At 39.1% G+C, this 16,703-nt stretch overlaps 1 protein-coding gene across 1 annotated transcript in view; it reads right to left on the reverse strand.

Annotated features, from left to right (window-relative positions):
* The window catches only part of brinp1 (bone morphogenetic protein/retinoic acid inducible neural-specific 1), a 106,053-nt gene that overhangs the window by 40,342 nt on the left and 49,008 nt on the right, over positions 1 to 16,703 (reverse strand). The window contains exon 4 of the mRNA XM_079658361.1: positions 5,985 to 6,154. Within this exon, the coding sequence (XP_079514487.1) occupies positions 5,985 to 6,154 (170 nt within the window). The remainder of the gene's footprint in view (positions 1 to 5,984; positions 6,155 to 16,703) is intronic.

Consider the following 16,703-nt stretch of genomic DNA (forward strand, 5'->3'; position numbering starts at 1 on the left):
CAATACCACTCAACAACACACTGCACTCTATTAAAATGTACAATGCTATACAGTGTGTGAATACCAGAACATATCCACCGAAACAAAATGTTACATTTTCTCGGAGGAGGTAACACATTTTACTATTTTTGTTGTTTGTTTTAGCATTAGGACTCCTGCTGTCTATCTAAAATGTTCCGTGACACCAGGAGACGAGCCAAACAAAGGTTGGCGGCATATCATTTGGGACATTTTGTTAAAGGAAGCAGGCATCCACCAGCTTGAACCTGACATCTGCACAATAGGCAGCAATCTCTTTTCTCTTTCTAAATCAAAATGAAATGCATTTGTGGTGAGTGTATTGCTGTGTTTTTATATTGCACTAATGGACCTTAACAACTGGGAACAAACCAACCTCGGGAGCTTTCCTTAAGAAGCGCTAAAAGACATTTGTAGGGAACACAATTTAGTTTTTTTTATTGAAGCAATATGTTTTAAGTTCTCACATCAAGCTGTGAAGGTGCTTTCATTATCAGTGTGTCGTCATTATCACTTAAATGATCAAGCCAGTTGGATTTTTAATTGTGATTCGTCTACATGTTAAACTTTCTTTTTGTGAATCTTTCAAAATATTATGTTTAAGTCAAAACAGAGTTAATATTAATAAAACGTATTTGTAATATATGACAAAGACTCTGATGTACCCTGGTGTTTGCTTCAGGCTGATAATTATCATTGCTGGAAATACATCTTTGATGGAAGATAACATACATATTTGTATGTATCTAGTGTCAGGAGATCAAATATAAGATAATCAGCTTGCATGAGTAAGTTTGCATTACGCCATACTGCAATCATGTGCTTATTAATGTATGGGCATACAGAAATACTGAATAAAAGAAGACTCTTCCCTCATTGACCTTTAGGAAATCAAGTCAAAGAGAAACTGATTTAGCACACTATCATACATATTGCACAATGCTCTTTAAATATAATTTGAATTGAAGATTATTTTTGTTCTTCATCATGATTTAAAGACAAGTCAATGAAGCATGTGTGTGTTTTAACATTTTGTCTGCAAAACACAAACCAAGTGGCTGAACACATACAAAGTGTTAGAAAGCTGGTAAATGAACTTATCATGAGGCCAACATTGCACTTGCCACACAATATGTTCCATTGGAACAAAATAGACACGACTTCAAACCTGCTTACTTGCAGACAGGAAATGTCTGAAACATTTCGGCTCTATTGACACATGTTTTTTATCCTGATTGTAAGTTTGCACTCCAAAGCAGGTCTCACAGCCATACTGAATCAATATTGGAGGAGCAAAGCCCTTGTTCTCTGTGTTTATAGATCTGTTCCTTCTGCTGGACTCTGCTTCCTCTGCACATTCTGATCACTGTCTGTCTGCTGTCGACGTGACTGGAGAACTGCAATTTAGGCTGCCTTTATTTATAGACGATGGCTATGATAAAGTCCAGCCTTGTCCATTTTTGGTTGACAGTAATGGGGATTTTTACATGTAACCGAATTCAACGTATTTATTATTGTATTATAACACTCGCAGCACATTTTGCAGATTGAAATGCTTCCAACTTTAATCTTGGCAATGTTTAATGTTATTACAATTATCACAATGGTGCTATCTGAATACATCATGATTACACAGTAGGTGCAGATGTACTATGGACCTGTCATTTGAAAAATGTAATATATTTATAATGTGCTGCATAATTATGTGGTAAATGCGTTCCTGAAAATCATCTACAGTAGTACCGACCCTTGCAGAATCTTCCTTTATGCACATCAAAATACTAACTGATAGCCATGCATATAGCTCTCAACTTTTATGAAATGCAAATTATAGCGTTGAAGAGAGGCGACAGTTTTCTTTTGAGAGAAGGTGCCCAGGCTATTAGGAAACTGTCTGCTGCTTTTAAATGAGATGAGAAAACTAAATGTGATTGCCCATTACTGAAGGCTAGGCCAACTCAATCATCTGATAATTCCTCAACAATGTATTCTTCCCATTTCATCGTTAACTGTATTTTCCACATTACGATTCATCCCATAGTCGAGAAAAATGAACTGAGACATCGTGAACAGGGACATTTCATATTGAGCCTTTGATGGGTTTGTAAAAATAAACATATTCATATTCACCTATCAATAATGGCTCCATAGTTTGCATTATGTTAAATGTCAAATGTATCTAGAAATATGCATCATGTAAGCACAATATAAACTGAAAAAAACAACTACATTTTACATAGGGCATAGAATGAATGCAAATATCTATTAAGAATACAGAGCGCACCGTCATTAGCACTATCCCTAATTTATACCCTATGTGTACAGGGTCATGTTTGTAGTACTTAATAGAGCAAACCTATTTCCTCCTGTTAGGACTCATCTTCAATCTCAAACAAGTCATTACTAACCTTAGGAGGGTGCTACACTCGATAGGTGTAGTCTAAATCATAAACTAACTTGAATACATGTACTTTATCACCGATTCACCCCTAGCCCTTTTACCAAACTCAGACAAAGGGTCACCTCTTGACATATGCTTCAGGTCCATCAGTCTAGATAAGCGGACATGCAGTCCACTCTGCTTTGGACTAACTTTGTGCACGTGTGTGTCCTTGTGTATGTGTATGTGAGTGTGCTGTATGGATACTCTCTCCTTTCAACACCTCCTGCCTTGCTTTCCTCACATACTGACTCAGCAGTGACTGTCAAGTCTGCTTAATTTTGTCATGGTTGACTTCCTGCTACCTGGAGTCTCATCTGCCAGAGCCCCTTAATCCGCTTGTCACTCACAACGACAAAAAGCTAGGAAGGTACTCCTTGAATTAAGACAAGGAAGTGGAGCATTGGTGGGTGCATGGGAGGGTAAGATTGGAGGGTTGTTTTTCTGCAGGTGCGCAGGTGCAGGTGCATGGCATCAGCTGCAGGGGTTTCAGCATTATGTAAAAAATGTCAACCATATTCCAAGAATATGCCTAGAAAAAGCACATATTTAATCCATGTAAGCAATGTCTTGTACGATAATAGCCAAGGTTATGAATAAAGAGGTTGCGACATTTAAGCGATTGTTCTGTTCTCTGGCATGTTGTAGCTGAATGGAATTAAAAATGCATTTACTCAATGCTACTTTAGCAAGACCCACAGGCGAGACGGGCATAAGGCGTGCAGCTGTTGCTTGGGATGAAGACATGGAAAGAGGATTGGCAGAATGGGCAGTCCTGAGGAGGTTTGGTGATGTAGAGAGGAGTGATATGTTTTATTAATTTTCATGGATCTCTATATTCCGTCTGTGTCTAATTATGCCTCCAGGTTGCCACCACTACTGCTGATCTGCTATGAGAAAAACTAGCAGTTTTTGTAGACATCAATACAATAAGCAAACATATTGGTTGCTTATTCTGCAACCGCCTATAGTGCTGAATGAGTATGATTTTAAAAAGCTCGCTCCAATGGATTAGATTTCGGTTCAGGCATTTTGCTGAGGGATTTTTTTCTCAAATTAGTAAAATGTAAAGTTATCATTTCTGTAGTCCCAAGACATCTGAATTCACTCAAATGGAATATAAGAACTTCAAACAGCATTTCATGCCGTTGTGGTTGAATAATACAACCCATTAATCTAAGCCTCAAATGAGACTTTACTGGCATCGTTGCCATAGTCAGATTAAAATGGATGGTGAGGCTAATAGTGGGATTAATTGCATCTTTACCCTTGTTGATATACTTTTATTGTAAAATTGCATTTTTAAGGCTCTAAATATGTGATTCAACTAGTTAATCAGCAGTATAAATTGTGCTTTATTGGAACCCACACTATCAGGAGTCCCCAGATAAATAAAAAACAAATCCTTAAACCACAGGTCTCTTCAAATAATCCCAAATAGCTAAATCTCTTAGTAAATCTGATTTGAATATTAAAGAAACACGTGTTAAGGATTAAGGTATATACAATCATGTGACATTCCAAATTCTACAAGGTGCAGCCTATTTTCCAAACTGCTATCTGCTAAGCAATGTGTTATTTCAGACCCAGAAAAAAACCCAGAGAAGTCTAAATAATTATGCTCACCAGAGCTTGAAATTAACACGAGCTAACTCACTCAATTTCACAATTTGACTGTGGCAGGTAACACCTACAACACAACCTGCAGGCTTTGTTAGCTGAGGATTTCTGACCCTGTTTCCATATCAACACAGTACTTCTCTGCTACTGAGGCTTCAACTGTGTGTGCATTCTCTCCCACCTACTCATTTGAAAATATATAAATTAGTTGATAAAGTGGTATGTTTTCCATTCTTTCATCCCCAGTGCAGTAGTTGTTTTATTGTAGCAGAAGGGCACACAAACGCATTGTAGCCAGGATTGCAAATGTTAAAAGAGAGGCTGAATGACATTTGCATAATTGTTTTGTTTTTTCTCCCAATACACTTGTAGACACAGCCCTTTTTCTTTATCTGTGATGTGATGTGTTGTGCTTATTTACTTATAAGTGAACACACTTGGGTGGAATACATTTTCGAAATACACTGATGCATTTTGGTAATCAACGCTTGGTTCCTCTGGGTTATCCGGGTCCACACAGCTATACTGGGAGCAAACAGTCTATGCCGCTGAACTGCAGACTTGTTAATCAAGTTTAAATCTTCAGACATTGCTCAAGCCATGTTGCATGTTCAGGTTGGCTCTGACTTTATTTTTGTAGTTTCTGGGTATGTATTGCTTTGCAAACTAGTTTATTTATTTATTTATTGGTATACAGATATATTCATGTTAAATATTTGTATACCAATATTAAGCGCAATTTCTGGGAAAATGCCGCTCTCATGTTGATTATTATCCAAACCACCTCCCTTTTAGCCTGAGACTAGAATAAACATTTGGGCTACCTACTGAAAATTGCTCAGGAGAAAGGTTTTTTTTTAAACTCTGATCTGATGGTTTAACTTGATATAATGTCTACTTCACAGTTGCTTTCACCAGCCATGTCTCCTCTATGTTCCTGGATGAATGAGCATGTGAATGACCAGAGCCGGCAAGCAGTTGCAGGCAGTGCACTCACACAATCTGAACAACAGGCAGCCAGAAAGAGGTGACTATCTTCAGTTTCAAATTTTTTCAAAAGACAAAATCTTTGTACCCTGTCCCTGTTTTTTTACGTTTATGGAAAACCTATTTTAAGCAGCTTGGTAACATTTATATTTGTTCAGTTTAAAACCGTGCTCATCTGACCCTGAAATGTAATGATTATGCATCCAGGAAGTATGTGATTAGAATCAGACGACCGCTATTTCAGTTACATGTATTTAAATTAAAGTATCAGATTAAATCGGCTCCCATCCCGCACTCACTCACACTGTGGTGGTTTCTTTTTGTGAACACCTACTCCTCTTTATAAGTACCTTTGTGCAATATGTTAATTATGTAAGCTTGTGTATTAAAACTATCTTATCTGTATAAAGCTACCGCACAGATTATGCTGATGTTATCTCATTTAGATGTATTTTCTAGATATTTTAGTTTTTCAGTTACATTTATTTGTACTACACAGTCCGCCATCTGTCTCTGGAGGAAGTGAGAGTAAGGTGTTTATGTGACTGTGAAATCACATGGTTTATGCGGAGGACGGTAAACCATGTTTTTGTTTTCGAGACAGGATATTCTGGCTTAGATTTAAACATGTTGTTTTGGTTGCCAATAACCTGATCCAACCAGATCAGTAACAACTCATAAGGGTTTTCTTATAGGCCACTCACAAAGTGCTCTTGTGTTGTTGTGTCTCTTCAGTTCTTTGTCAAATTAAGGTGAAATAGCAAAGAATACTAAAAAAGAAATTAATTTTAATAAAATGTATTATGGTAAACAAAAACAAAAAAACTGTATTCCTATTTTTTCTTAAATCCAGTTGTCAAAATAGTATTTGTCAGTAATCTCAACTGTATTTGATCGCACATCTTCAATATGCACAAACCTTGATGGCATTGGTGGAAATTTGGATCTCATGCAGCTTCCTCATCGTCCCGTCACGGTCGATGAAGTAGGACGAGGCCAGCTGATGAAGGGCTTCCACGTTCTGAGTAGCATTTATAAGCTTCCTGTCCAGCTTGCTTTTGGCCAGGTACATGGTCAGTGCCTCCTCTCCTAAAGGGAGCACAAGGAAACAAAAACAAGTTTAATATTATTGATACTGCCTTTGAAGTTGTTTTGGGGGGGAAAAAGTACTTTATTTAACAAGTAAAGTATTTAGGATCTCTCATGATTAAAAGGGCACCAAACAAATATTGTGAGTGTACAGTAGACATCTTCATTTATGAGAATTGTCCCATGCAGGCTTATCTCAGAAGCCAATAGAACTCTTAACAGGAGGGATAAGACAGAGGTCTGAATATCAGAGAAGGCACTTTTAGCTTGAGAAACCAGATGCCCCAGTTTTCCAGGAACAGTCTCTGTATTTGCTGCTTTATCCCTAGCTGGCACCATCCCCAGAAATGTCCCCGGATTTACCCCTATTGGGATGGTATTATTTCCATGAGAGGTCTAGTGATATAGAATTTGTACCTCAAGACCACAGGAATCTTATCCTGTGGAGAAAAATACATTACATCCGGTATCTTTTTTCCACAGCTTCCCCAGGCAGAGAAAGACAAATTGAAGGTAAACAAAGAAATTGAAAATTACATAACCGTTTGCAGAGATTTCATTAGTGCAGAGAAATGTGTAAAATAGCAATGAGTACAGGAGGTTAATTAGGAGTCACTTGGGAGGGATTGTACCTGTTTAACTGTAATGCAGCATTGTGTGGCCTGTTCCTAGATAACCAGAGTCTATCCCATTTTTCCTCTGGAAAATAAATGAAATTATCTGCGGATGGTTAAAAATGTAATTACTGACCCATCTGGTGATAATAACACTGCCTGCAGGGTTGTTTTCTGTTTCTTTCTCTTTTCCTCCATTCCACTTCTTGTTCTATTCTTTCGAACAATTGTTTTAAACCAAAGAAGAATACTTTTAAATGCCACGTTGTTTTCTCTTGAATCAACAGTATAAGTATCTGCCAGACTAGTTTTAGAAATCACATTTTAGCCAAACACTCCTAATGATCTATTGTTATCTTTGTTTGTTGTTGCTGTAATTTCTGAAACATGTAGATTTAGTGGTACCTGCAATTCTTACTCTTTTGCTGAGGCAAAGTGAAAAGGCATCCACCTCTAGTGTGAAGTGAATTTAAATCTAGCTCAACTGCAATAAGGTCACAACTACTGTGGATATTAAGGATTATGCACACATACAAATCAGCATGTCTTTTATCTCTCTCCATTATTGCAGTACTATGCCCAGATTCATATCTGTGATATGGGAAATCAAGCCTCACCAGATGTGTGTACAGTATGTACAGTATGTTGAGTTTGAAAGTCCACAGGAGAACTGTGAGGGGGTGTACTTAAACCTAACCACTGACCTTTCAGTAAGCGTCTGCGTGCTACAAATGGAGATTTTTCAAGCAGTAACAGGGCCAAATATTTATAGAGCACCAGACAATATCTCCAATTTGCATGGCATGTTTGTTTGTTGATTCAATAAAAATGGTTGAGCTGCTCATCCTTCGCACATCATATTATTTCCCATCTCTCACTCCCGCGAGCAGAAACAGACGCATACAAAGCAAACAGACATTTTCCCGCGGGAGCACACACAAACTTGCCTTCGAAGATTACTGTTCAAATGGCAAACCTTATGCCTGGAACTCTTTCAAGAGCATGTCACATATGTTCAGGTTTCCAGGGATGTGAATGGTTATTCGGCCCCTAGCGACACATTGGAATTGGTCATTTAACTTGTGGTGACCATGTGTAAGGGTGGGTAGCAGTCAGGGCAAATGTCTTATGCCTGGTTAGAGTAGAAGCACTGAAGGGACAAGAGCCCATTCTCTGACGCTGCAATGCCCTTTTACCCTCGGGGTGAGCAAAGTTACTTACACACACTTGACTTACACTACTGCGCAAGAATAACGGTCTCACATTAAGCCCTTTTTATCTCCATTGCGTCCTAGTGTGGCATAAAGGAGACTCACTGTACATAAATACTGTGTGGTTATTGCTGCTGGTCTGGCTAAATCATTTCCTCCGTGGCTTTAAAAGATTCATCAGCGTGCACCTTTCTCTAAGTAATACATTGTGTTACATTATTACGGGGCTCCTTGCTGGGACACTGCCAGAATTAATCAGCTCATGCAGAGCCTATGTGTTTACAGCTCAGATGTATTTTAAAACAATGTACTGTTTCACCTCGAACAGTGTGTGTGCAAAGCTGTCTCCTACAGATGTACCTTTGAATCTTTTTCTTTTTTGTGTGTGCAAGCATGTGGATATCAATGAAGGTTAGGAGGGCAAGTATGGTTTAAAAGTAATGGAATTGCTGGGAGTGCTATTTGGTGTTAATGGTACATGCGTGGGTCACTTTATGGAGCACATTAAACTATACCGCGTTATACCGTGCAGTGGAAAGACGCTAATGGTTATTATCGTTGTTTATTCTATCTATACGAATACCACCCTTTAGAGGAACATAATAGATACACACATTGAAACGTATTGTGCATTATTCTTTTAATGTATTTTTACATAAGTCTTTTGGGAAGCTTGGCATATCATAATAATTGTTTTGTGATTGTTTAGCATTGACAATAATTGTGTGTAAGTTTCAAACATGTCCAAAAAAAGAGGAAGAAACCCGACTTGGCAAATTTACTTTTTACATTAAGCAGGAAAACATTTTACAAACACCATCTCTGACTATACTGTTATAATTTATCCTTTAAAAACAGGTGTATATAGTTCCTAAAATAAAAAAATGTAACAACTGCAAACGCATAATACATTCCAATAAGTAGAGGAATGAATTCAACCAATGTTCTACTCAACCATAACTCGATTGTCCCTGCTTTATGCAAGAGATATTCTGAAAGTGAAGCTGTTGCTTTGAGATAGCCACGGTCTCAATGGCCAATTATACCCTGTGCATTTTGTGTTGGCAGCGTGACAAGAACAAGTAAAAAAAAAGTTAGGTAGCATCAACAGCTGCAGGGCCGTCTTCCAATACAACCCAGGGCACAGGGCTCTGCATATGAACTATAGCCTCAGGCTTCAGTGACCACAAATCATTTCAATAAACCACTTCCACCTCTTCAATGCTGACAGCATGAGACTGGGGTGCTGAAGAGGTCTCCGATCCAGTCATAGACTTGAGTATGCAGGAGAGAGTAGGAGGGCAAATTAGTCCTCACAGCTGAGATACAGTCCCTCCTACATGATATCTTTATTTGGTCAGTAACGGTTATTTCCAGACCTTTAAGCGAGACCAAGAAAATGTGGACACAAACCGTTTGTTTCTATTGAAACGGAAATAAGAGATACTAAACGATAAAATGTACCATTCTTCAAATCATGAGGCTAATGCAACCCTTTATGATCTGGTATTGTCAGTTGTGATATATTTTTGGGAAATCTTAGAAATTGATTGTGCTGTTTTCTCGACAATGCTGGGTGTTGTATTTCAAACTTGTCACCATAGTGGTTGCTGTTTAATCAGACGTTACAAAATCCCTCTTTCAGAATTGGTGGTGTGTCATTTTGACCTCTAAAGCCCAAAATACTGGACATTTATAAAAAGTAGTTTTAGTCAATTTAATGTTCACACCTACTCTAAAATGAACACTTGCATCTCGCCTCTCTCTCCAAACTCAATTCCCCCTCAGTACGGATACCAACAAATTTCACAGCGAGAGAGCAGCGTTCTCACTCAAAGTGTAAAACTGATTTCAAACATATGATGCAGAGGGAATGACAGATGGGGTGAAATATGACCCTCACAGCTTTAGCTTAGCTCTAGTAAAATGCAAATGCAGTCCTTCACACCTTTTCTGGTAGCACTACCTTCCTCTTGCATTTATACTCAGCACAGCCTTTGTTGTGCATCGACTGAACACAAAGGTTTGACTTCTACAGTCAATAAGCACCTTTAGTTTTGTTCTCAGTGGCTGCAGGCAAACCAAAGACGTCAAACATCTATGTCAAACTGTTTTTATGTATTATTTCAGTTTAAAGCTTTAGAACTCAGTTTAATGCTTAGGCATCGACTCACAGTCGTGGTCTCCTTTGCTGGGAAGTCTAAGATGTGTTCATTCTGGTTTGGCTTCAAGTGTTTTCCGCCCACAGCATGCACACAGGATGCAGTCAGGTCAGGTGTTGAACTTCAAAATACATATCCCTTGATGCCTACATTAAAGCTTCCACATATGCCAGTGACTTCGCTTCGGGAGGTACGAGGTAGTTAAAATGTTCAGACGGCAGAAAAGCAGCAGATAATTGATAATTATTTCCTAAAACATCTCCGGCAGATGCTGTCAGTAAGTAGCAGAGAAAGAACAGAAAATATTCTTCTCTTAAATGCTAGTTTACATTTTCACCCTTACAAGAGTATTCCATTATCATATTCCAACCATAGACTGTAGGCCTATAAATGGACGTAGTGTCCGTGACGTCACCCATAGGTTTCTGATGGTTTCTGCAGAGTTGCTGAGAGGCCCTTAGTAGGCGGAGTCGGCCGCTGCCTGCTCTAGCCTGATTCAAATAAGGGCAAATAGGCGGAGACGAGGCGGCATAAGATAAGTCTGATATTTAAATGAAGAATACTCCACCAGGCACCAACACAACAAACACGTCCGAGTTCAAGTTGTGTTCCCCGGATCAGCCTCGCAGCTGAGCCCCTGTAGCATCCAGGAGCTAACAGAGCTAACCGAGCTAGCACAGGGACAGAAAGCTAGAAGCAGCAGTCACCACAGAGCAGGGGCGGACTGGGACTACAAATCAGCCCGGGACTCTCGACCGGCCCACTTCGGTACCGCCGGCCCACCGCGGTGCTAGTGACTTACCGCAGAGGTAGACATTAAGGGTAAAATGCCACTGGCATTATATTATCACTGGCCCCACCATTGTAACCACTGGCCCGGAGCATTCGTCCTAAAAAAAATCGACTAATTAAAAAATTAACACATTGCAGTAGTAATGTATGCACAAGCTACATTACTACTTGTACTACAACATTTGAATCATCAGTTCTTCCTCATTTTCCTCAATTGTTCATATTTGGTTTATTAAAATAATGATGTTGTGGTCATTGTTAAAAAATGTCTGCTATTATTATGAATATTATTATTTGTATAATGCACATTCTGCCTTCCTGTCATTAGGAGTTAGACATGTAATGGCTATGTAATTGATTTGATTAGAACCTTCATTATCCTAAACTGCTGGCACATTTCGCCAATACTTTTAAGGCGAAATGTTCTTCACTTACTTGTCAGCATAGGTCGGGATTGATGTACAGAGCCGACAGAAGACCTTAGTGACGCACCCTAAACCAGGAAGTAAGCTGCTGGTTCCCTCGACAAAAAGCAATGGGATTTCTCAAAAGGGTTTTGGAAAATAGCTGGAAATAAGGTCTGTGGAAAACAAACCTGTTTGATAAATGCACGTTTTGTTCAGCCCGATAATCTCCACATGTCTACCCTACTTTTATAATGTTCAAATCATAAATCTAATCGATAGATTATAAAAGGGTTTTAGGAAGCGTCACTGCACCACTAGAAGCCAACTCCATCGATCAAGCTGGCTGAAACTTTCTCTCCCTCTTCTTCTCATGCTCCCTGTCACTCTCCTTTAACTCCTCCGGTAACTTTCTTTTATTTGAAGATTGTTTTTTGCCCGGCGCTTGGCCGGTTACCGCTGGTATTAAAAACATTTTGGCGAATGGTTAGGTGGCGCGATAGTCTGTAGTGAAGGAGCGCGCTCCCGCTCACGGGAGACGGCTCGCGCTGCGCTCCGCAGCAAACAGCTGTTTGCTTTTCACCCAACAACGACAACCGACTCACGGAACTCTATGTTGTAGCGTTGATAAACGAAACAATTTAACTAAATTGCTCGTCAAAATACCAATACCACAGGACAATTCTTTTAAAGTAATATTTTTAGTGGCCCGAGCGGGCAAGTAGAAAGTACGTTATGCTGGCCCGGGGTGTCTAAATAGTGCTTCCGGGCCAGCGGGCCATTTATAATGTCGAGCCCTGCCGGTTACCGGCCGGCCAACCTCGTCGGACCGGCCCACTTCAGTACCGGCCCATCGGGATTCGTCCCGAACGTCCCGATGGCCAGTCCGCCCCTGCCACAGAGACCTGTCACTCAAGGTGACCACGCCCTATTTATGCAAACACATTAAGACCTAATATAACTAAAAGGGGTGCGTTATAAAAAAATTCACTCCCCAATTCATTGTCATGAAGGTGGAATCAAACTATATGCAGAATAATTTTTTATTGCATCCAGGGGTAGAAACATGTTTATTTCTGCTGTAAAGTTGGTCTTTTTAACATGGGGGTCTATGGAAATTGCTCCTTTCTGCAGCCATCCCCTATCGGCCAATAGATGAACTGCAGTTTGTGGCACTTCCTTATGGGCTTCCCGGCTCTGCCCCAGTGTTTGTCGCTTGATTCCAACTTGCAAAAATGACAACAGTTAAAGATGGCAATATTAATATGACTATTATTGCCATATTATCTTGCAATAAACCTGTGCTCTACAAACTACAACAACTGCAGCAGAAGAAGTGAGTCATCCCCCGCAGCACTCTTTACCTCTCCTTCAGCATTAGCAACCAGTCAAATACGAATTAAATCTATAAACCTTTATATTCAGTAAAGAGTGTCTCCATAAATCCAGACATAATCAAAGGCTATTGTCACAAACAGTTTTTGTTCTCTGGGGGCGTTGATGCCAAGTGCTTCCAGGCACCACGGGCACCATTGTTTGAGACAGGAAAAGAGGCCAAGGGACAATAAAATACAAAGAAAAAGATAAGGACATAAAAAAAAAGGTCAAACTCCTCTCGTAGAATCCTAATACTTTACTTAAGTTAGGGCTTTGGTTTTAAAAATTGGAAAAGGGATGGCATTTTATAATCCGTTGAAAGGATTAAACGAGTGTCCTCAGCAAAAAACAATAGCACAGTGTCTGTCGGTGCCATAGGCAGAGGAAGTGGGACGTTTTACTGTGGCACAATGTCTTAGGGAAAAAGGAAGGCTGGATGGCTCGACATAAAAAGTGTGTCAACACAGGAGACCACAGACCCCGTCCTCTATCCCCACCCCACCAGTTTGTTCCGGTGCAGACAATATGTGCATAACCCTAAAAGTTGCCTTACCCTTGTTGACTCAACAAAAAGCTTATTGTCTTTGGGACATAACAAACGGGTTGAAACTCTTTCATTCCTCATTTGCAAAGGTTTTGATTGAATATGCTATAATTGTACATTGTTCACATCATCGTTTGTTAGATTTCAGTCTTCTTTTAGATGAGCCTGCAAGGTAGTTAACCTTGGTTGCGTCCTTGTACATTTGCACAATAAGTGACCCACTCAAATACATAGCACTACTAGACATACAACAGTGCACATAATAACTTAGCTGTAGTGGTGCAAGAGCAAAGTAATGTATGAATATAGAAATGGTTTACTTCCAGGGTTCGAGTTATAATCTGAGTTGTATGGGGTTTTAAAACTAATGTGTGCGCACACAACCACACACAGCAGCAGCCATGCTACAAACTTAAATGTGAAAAGGTTCAACTACGCACACCACATTACATGTCACTTGTTAGTCGCTTTTATCCAAAGCAACTTACTCAATACTGTGAGCAAACCCCACAGGAGCAATTTGGGGTGAAGTGTCTTGCCCAGGGACACAACCACATGCTGACTGCATTGGGGTTTGAACCTTTGACCCCCTGATCCGAACACCAACGCACAACCCACTGCACCACACAACACATCATCTCAGCTTGCGCTCACAGGCATAGATTGAGCAATAATTTATTGCACACCTTGGAGGTGAAGTGCAGGCATATTGTCATTCAAGAGAGAATACGATGCGTAGTTCTTTTGGAAAACATGTTTTTCTTTTAGCCTATTTACCTCGCTAACATAAATAATACTCATTACATTGACACATGCATTATTTGTGATTAAAATAATGGTTGTTGGTTATGTATTAGCGACCCCCACAGATGTATGATTTCACTGCTTTCATAGGAGTTCAGACCCTCCTTATGGGAGCTCAGGTAAAGTGACCCACACATGTACCATTAACACCAAACAGCACTCCTCAGCTTGTGCCGCTGTGTATTTCTCACTTCAGTATGAATCAGTAATCAACAAAAAGACTATCCAAGTCAGATATTGCAGTTTACAATAGAATACAAATAAAATAATAAAAATTAGCTACAAAGTTTGATAAAAATATATATTTTATGTGGGTTTGATGCTACCCAAATACATCCGTAAAGGTCCCTATTTGTCAGTGATTATCAGCTAAATCAGTAATATTTCACTCAGCCAGATAGAGATGGGGAACCTGAAGAAAAGCAAAATAATGTGCATTTTCTTTGTGTAACCATAATGGTAAAAAAGGAAATTTGGAAAAAACCTAGGTGCCATAACAACTGTTCCTGGTCATGCAATAAAATCATGTCTACTCATTCAGAAGAAATGTCTAATGGGGATTTTCACAATTGACCCTCAACTCTGAGTTTCCTGTGCGAAGGAGCATTTATTTCTTTCCTCTCGAGTATAATGGCTCTTAAGACCAAAAAGTGTAGGTGGCTAAAGAGAGATTTAGCCTCTTCTGGCCACTTCATCACTAGCCTGCTGTGCACATTACCTGCTTCATATAACAGAGTTCTTTAATGAGCAATCCCAAGATTGAGATAAGAGTGTACCGACCCATATCTTGAAACAAGATGGCCTCAAGGTTATAGATAATACGGTGATAACTCAGAAGTAGAGAAGATGAGGCAAAGGTTAAAAATGAATGAAAGACAGGGCATGTAAAGGGAAAAGGACAAATATAAGGGGATGCAATTCGATGTGAGTAGGGAGGATGCTGTGGCTGAAAATGATACTGGGATTATTTTTGTGGCTTATTTGTCCAATTCTAGCCACCTGGTGCATTGGGGGCAGTTGCATTGTCCCTGGCTTAGACACACTTAATTACATTTTACCTTCATATAATGTTTCAGACCAATATTGTATTTCCAATTTCCAAAATGAGTGTCTCAGCACGAATCCCCTTACGGAATGGTGTATGCGATATTGCAACTCTAACCCGTCACACCTGATATTTCTCTGCACAGTTTAGCTAAATTATTAAAGCCTAGTATTAGACACTAAGTAGACTGCAACATTTTCAAATTAAAGTGTCCTTCCAGATCCACTTTCTTCGCTAACTGCTTAAGCATCAATGGTTCTAGTCGAAGTATCAGTACTGACATAAAATAAATGTTTGAATGTGTTCTGTTATTGTTGGACAGATCAATACAGACTGTATTTTTTAAGTTAGTACAATATATTTCATTTAGCACCTTTCATAAAGCAAGATCACAAAGTGCTTCACAAGAATACATAATAGAAAAGGATCTCCACGTCAATGGTTTTCTGCTAAATTGACCATTATTACTACACTAAATTGTCTTTCTTGCTTAATACAAAAACAATGATGCCCCATGTCTGTCTGTATTGCACTGTATTGCACTTAAAAGAGGGGAAAACATGACAAATGTATTGAATAATTCAGCATTTGATTATGAGATTACAAAGCAACACATATATCCTTTCACACAACTGGAGCTGCTACTTGGCAATGTTTCACGCATACAATGCAGGGTTGGAGTAAAAGTGTGAATAATCTTAATAATTCTATCTTTGAAATGCAGTTGGCAAAGAAAGAACAGTAAGCCGCCTTCATGTGTCCCTCAGAGCTCGAGATAACATAAGAGATTGGAGGAAGAAGCCATTTATATTTAGACTTCGACAGCAGGGGTGCTTAACTTTTATTTCGGGAATAACATCCAACGTTCTGAAATCGTCCATTAGAGGCATTTATTCGCCTTTCCACAGTGGGTTCTTGTTACTGATAATTGGAGTGCATTTAAATTGTGAATTTCAGGGGATTTATACATTGAAATAATGCTTCAAAACAATTACATGAATTTGCCACATTTGAAAATAAAGACATTAAAAGATGTCTTCATTAGAAAAAAATAACAATGTACCCTTGATAAAAAAAGATTATCTGTAAACGCTAGCTTCTGTGAAGGCTTCTTCCCACATCAGAAATGTGCTGAGTGAATCCCTTATTTTTCTTTTATACGTCAGTTCTTGAAGATAAATCTCAGTAATAAACATATGATAATCATCCTCCCCCTATTTACCTGAGAGGTCTGTGTACGTAAAAGCACTTATGAAGAAGATTATCTTCAGGTTAAATTTGGCATGAACATAAAAATGCAATTACCATATGTATGACTATAATGGTCTTCGGGTGTTGCAAATGAAATTGAAGCCGTGTTGTCAGCTGCTTCCAGGAAGCTCATTCAGAAGATGAATTACTGAAGACTCATGGAATTGGCACCTTGTTATCACATTTGGTCGTTCCACCCATTATGGAAGAAATGTAGATGGGAAAAGTGGAAAGTGCTAATTGCATCATGGTCTTATTTGCATTTCATGTTCCTGTGGGAGGCTGTAATATATAGTTGATGCATACTTATTATTTCTGATCAAATACAACTTTTCTTTGAAAGTT

The sequence above is a fragment of the Notothenia rossii genome (assembly GCF_949606895.1).
Source record: "Notothenia rossii genome assembly, chromosome: 11".
In the NCBI taxonomy this organism is placed as follows: Eukaryota; Metazoa; Chordata; class Actinopteri; order Perciformes; family Nototheniidae; genus Notothenia; species Notothenia rossii.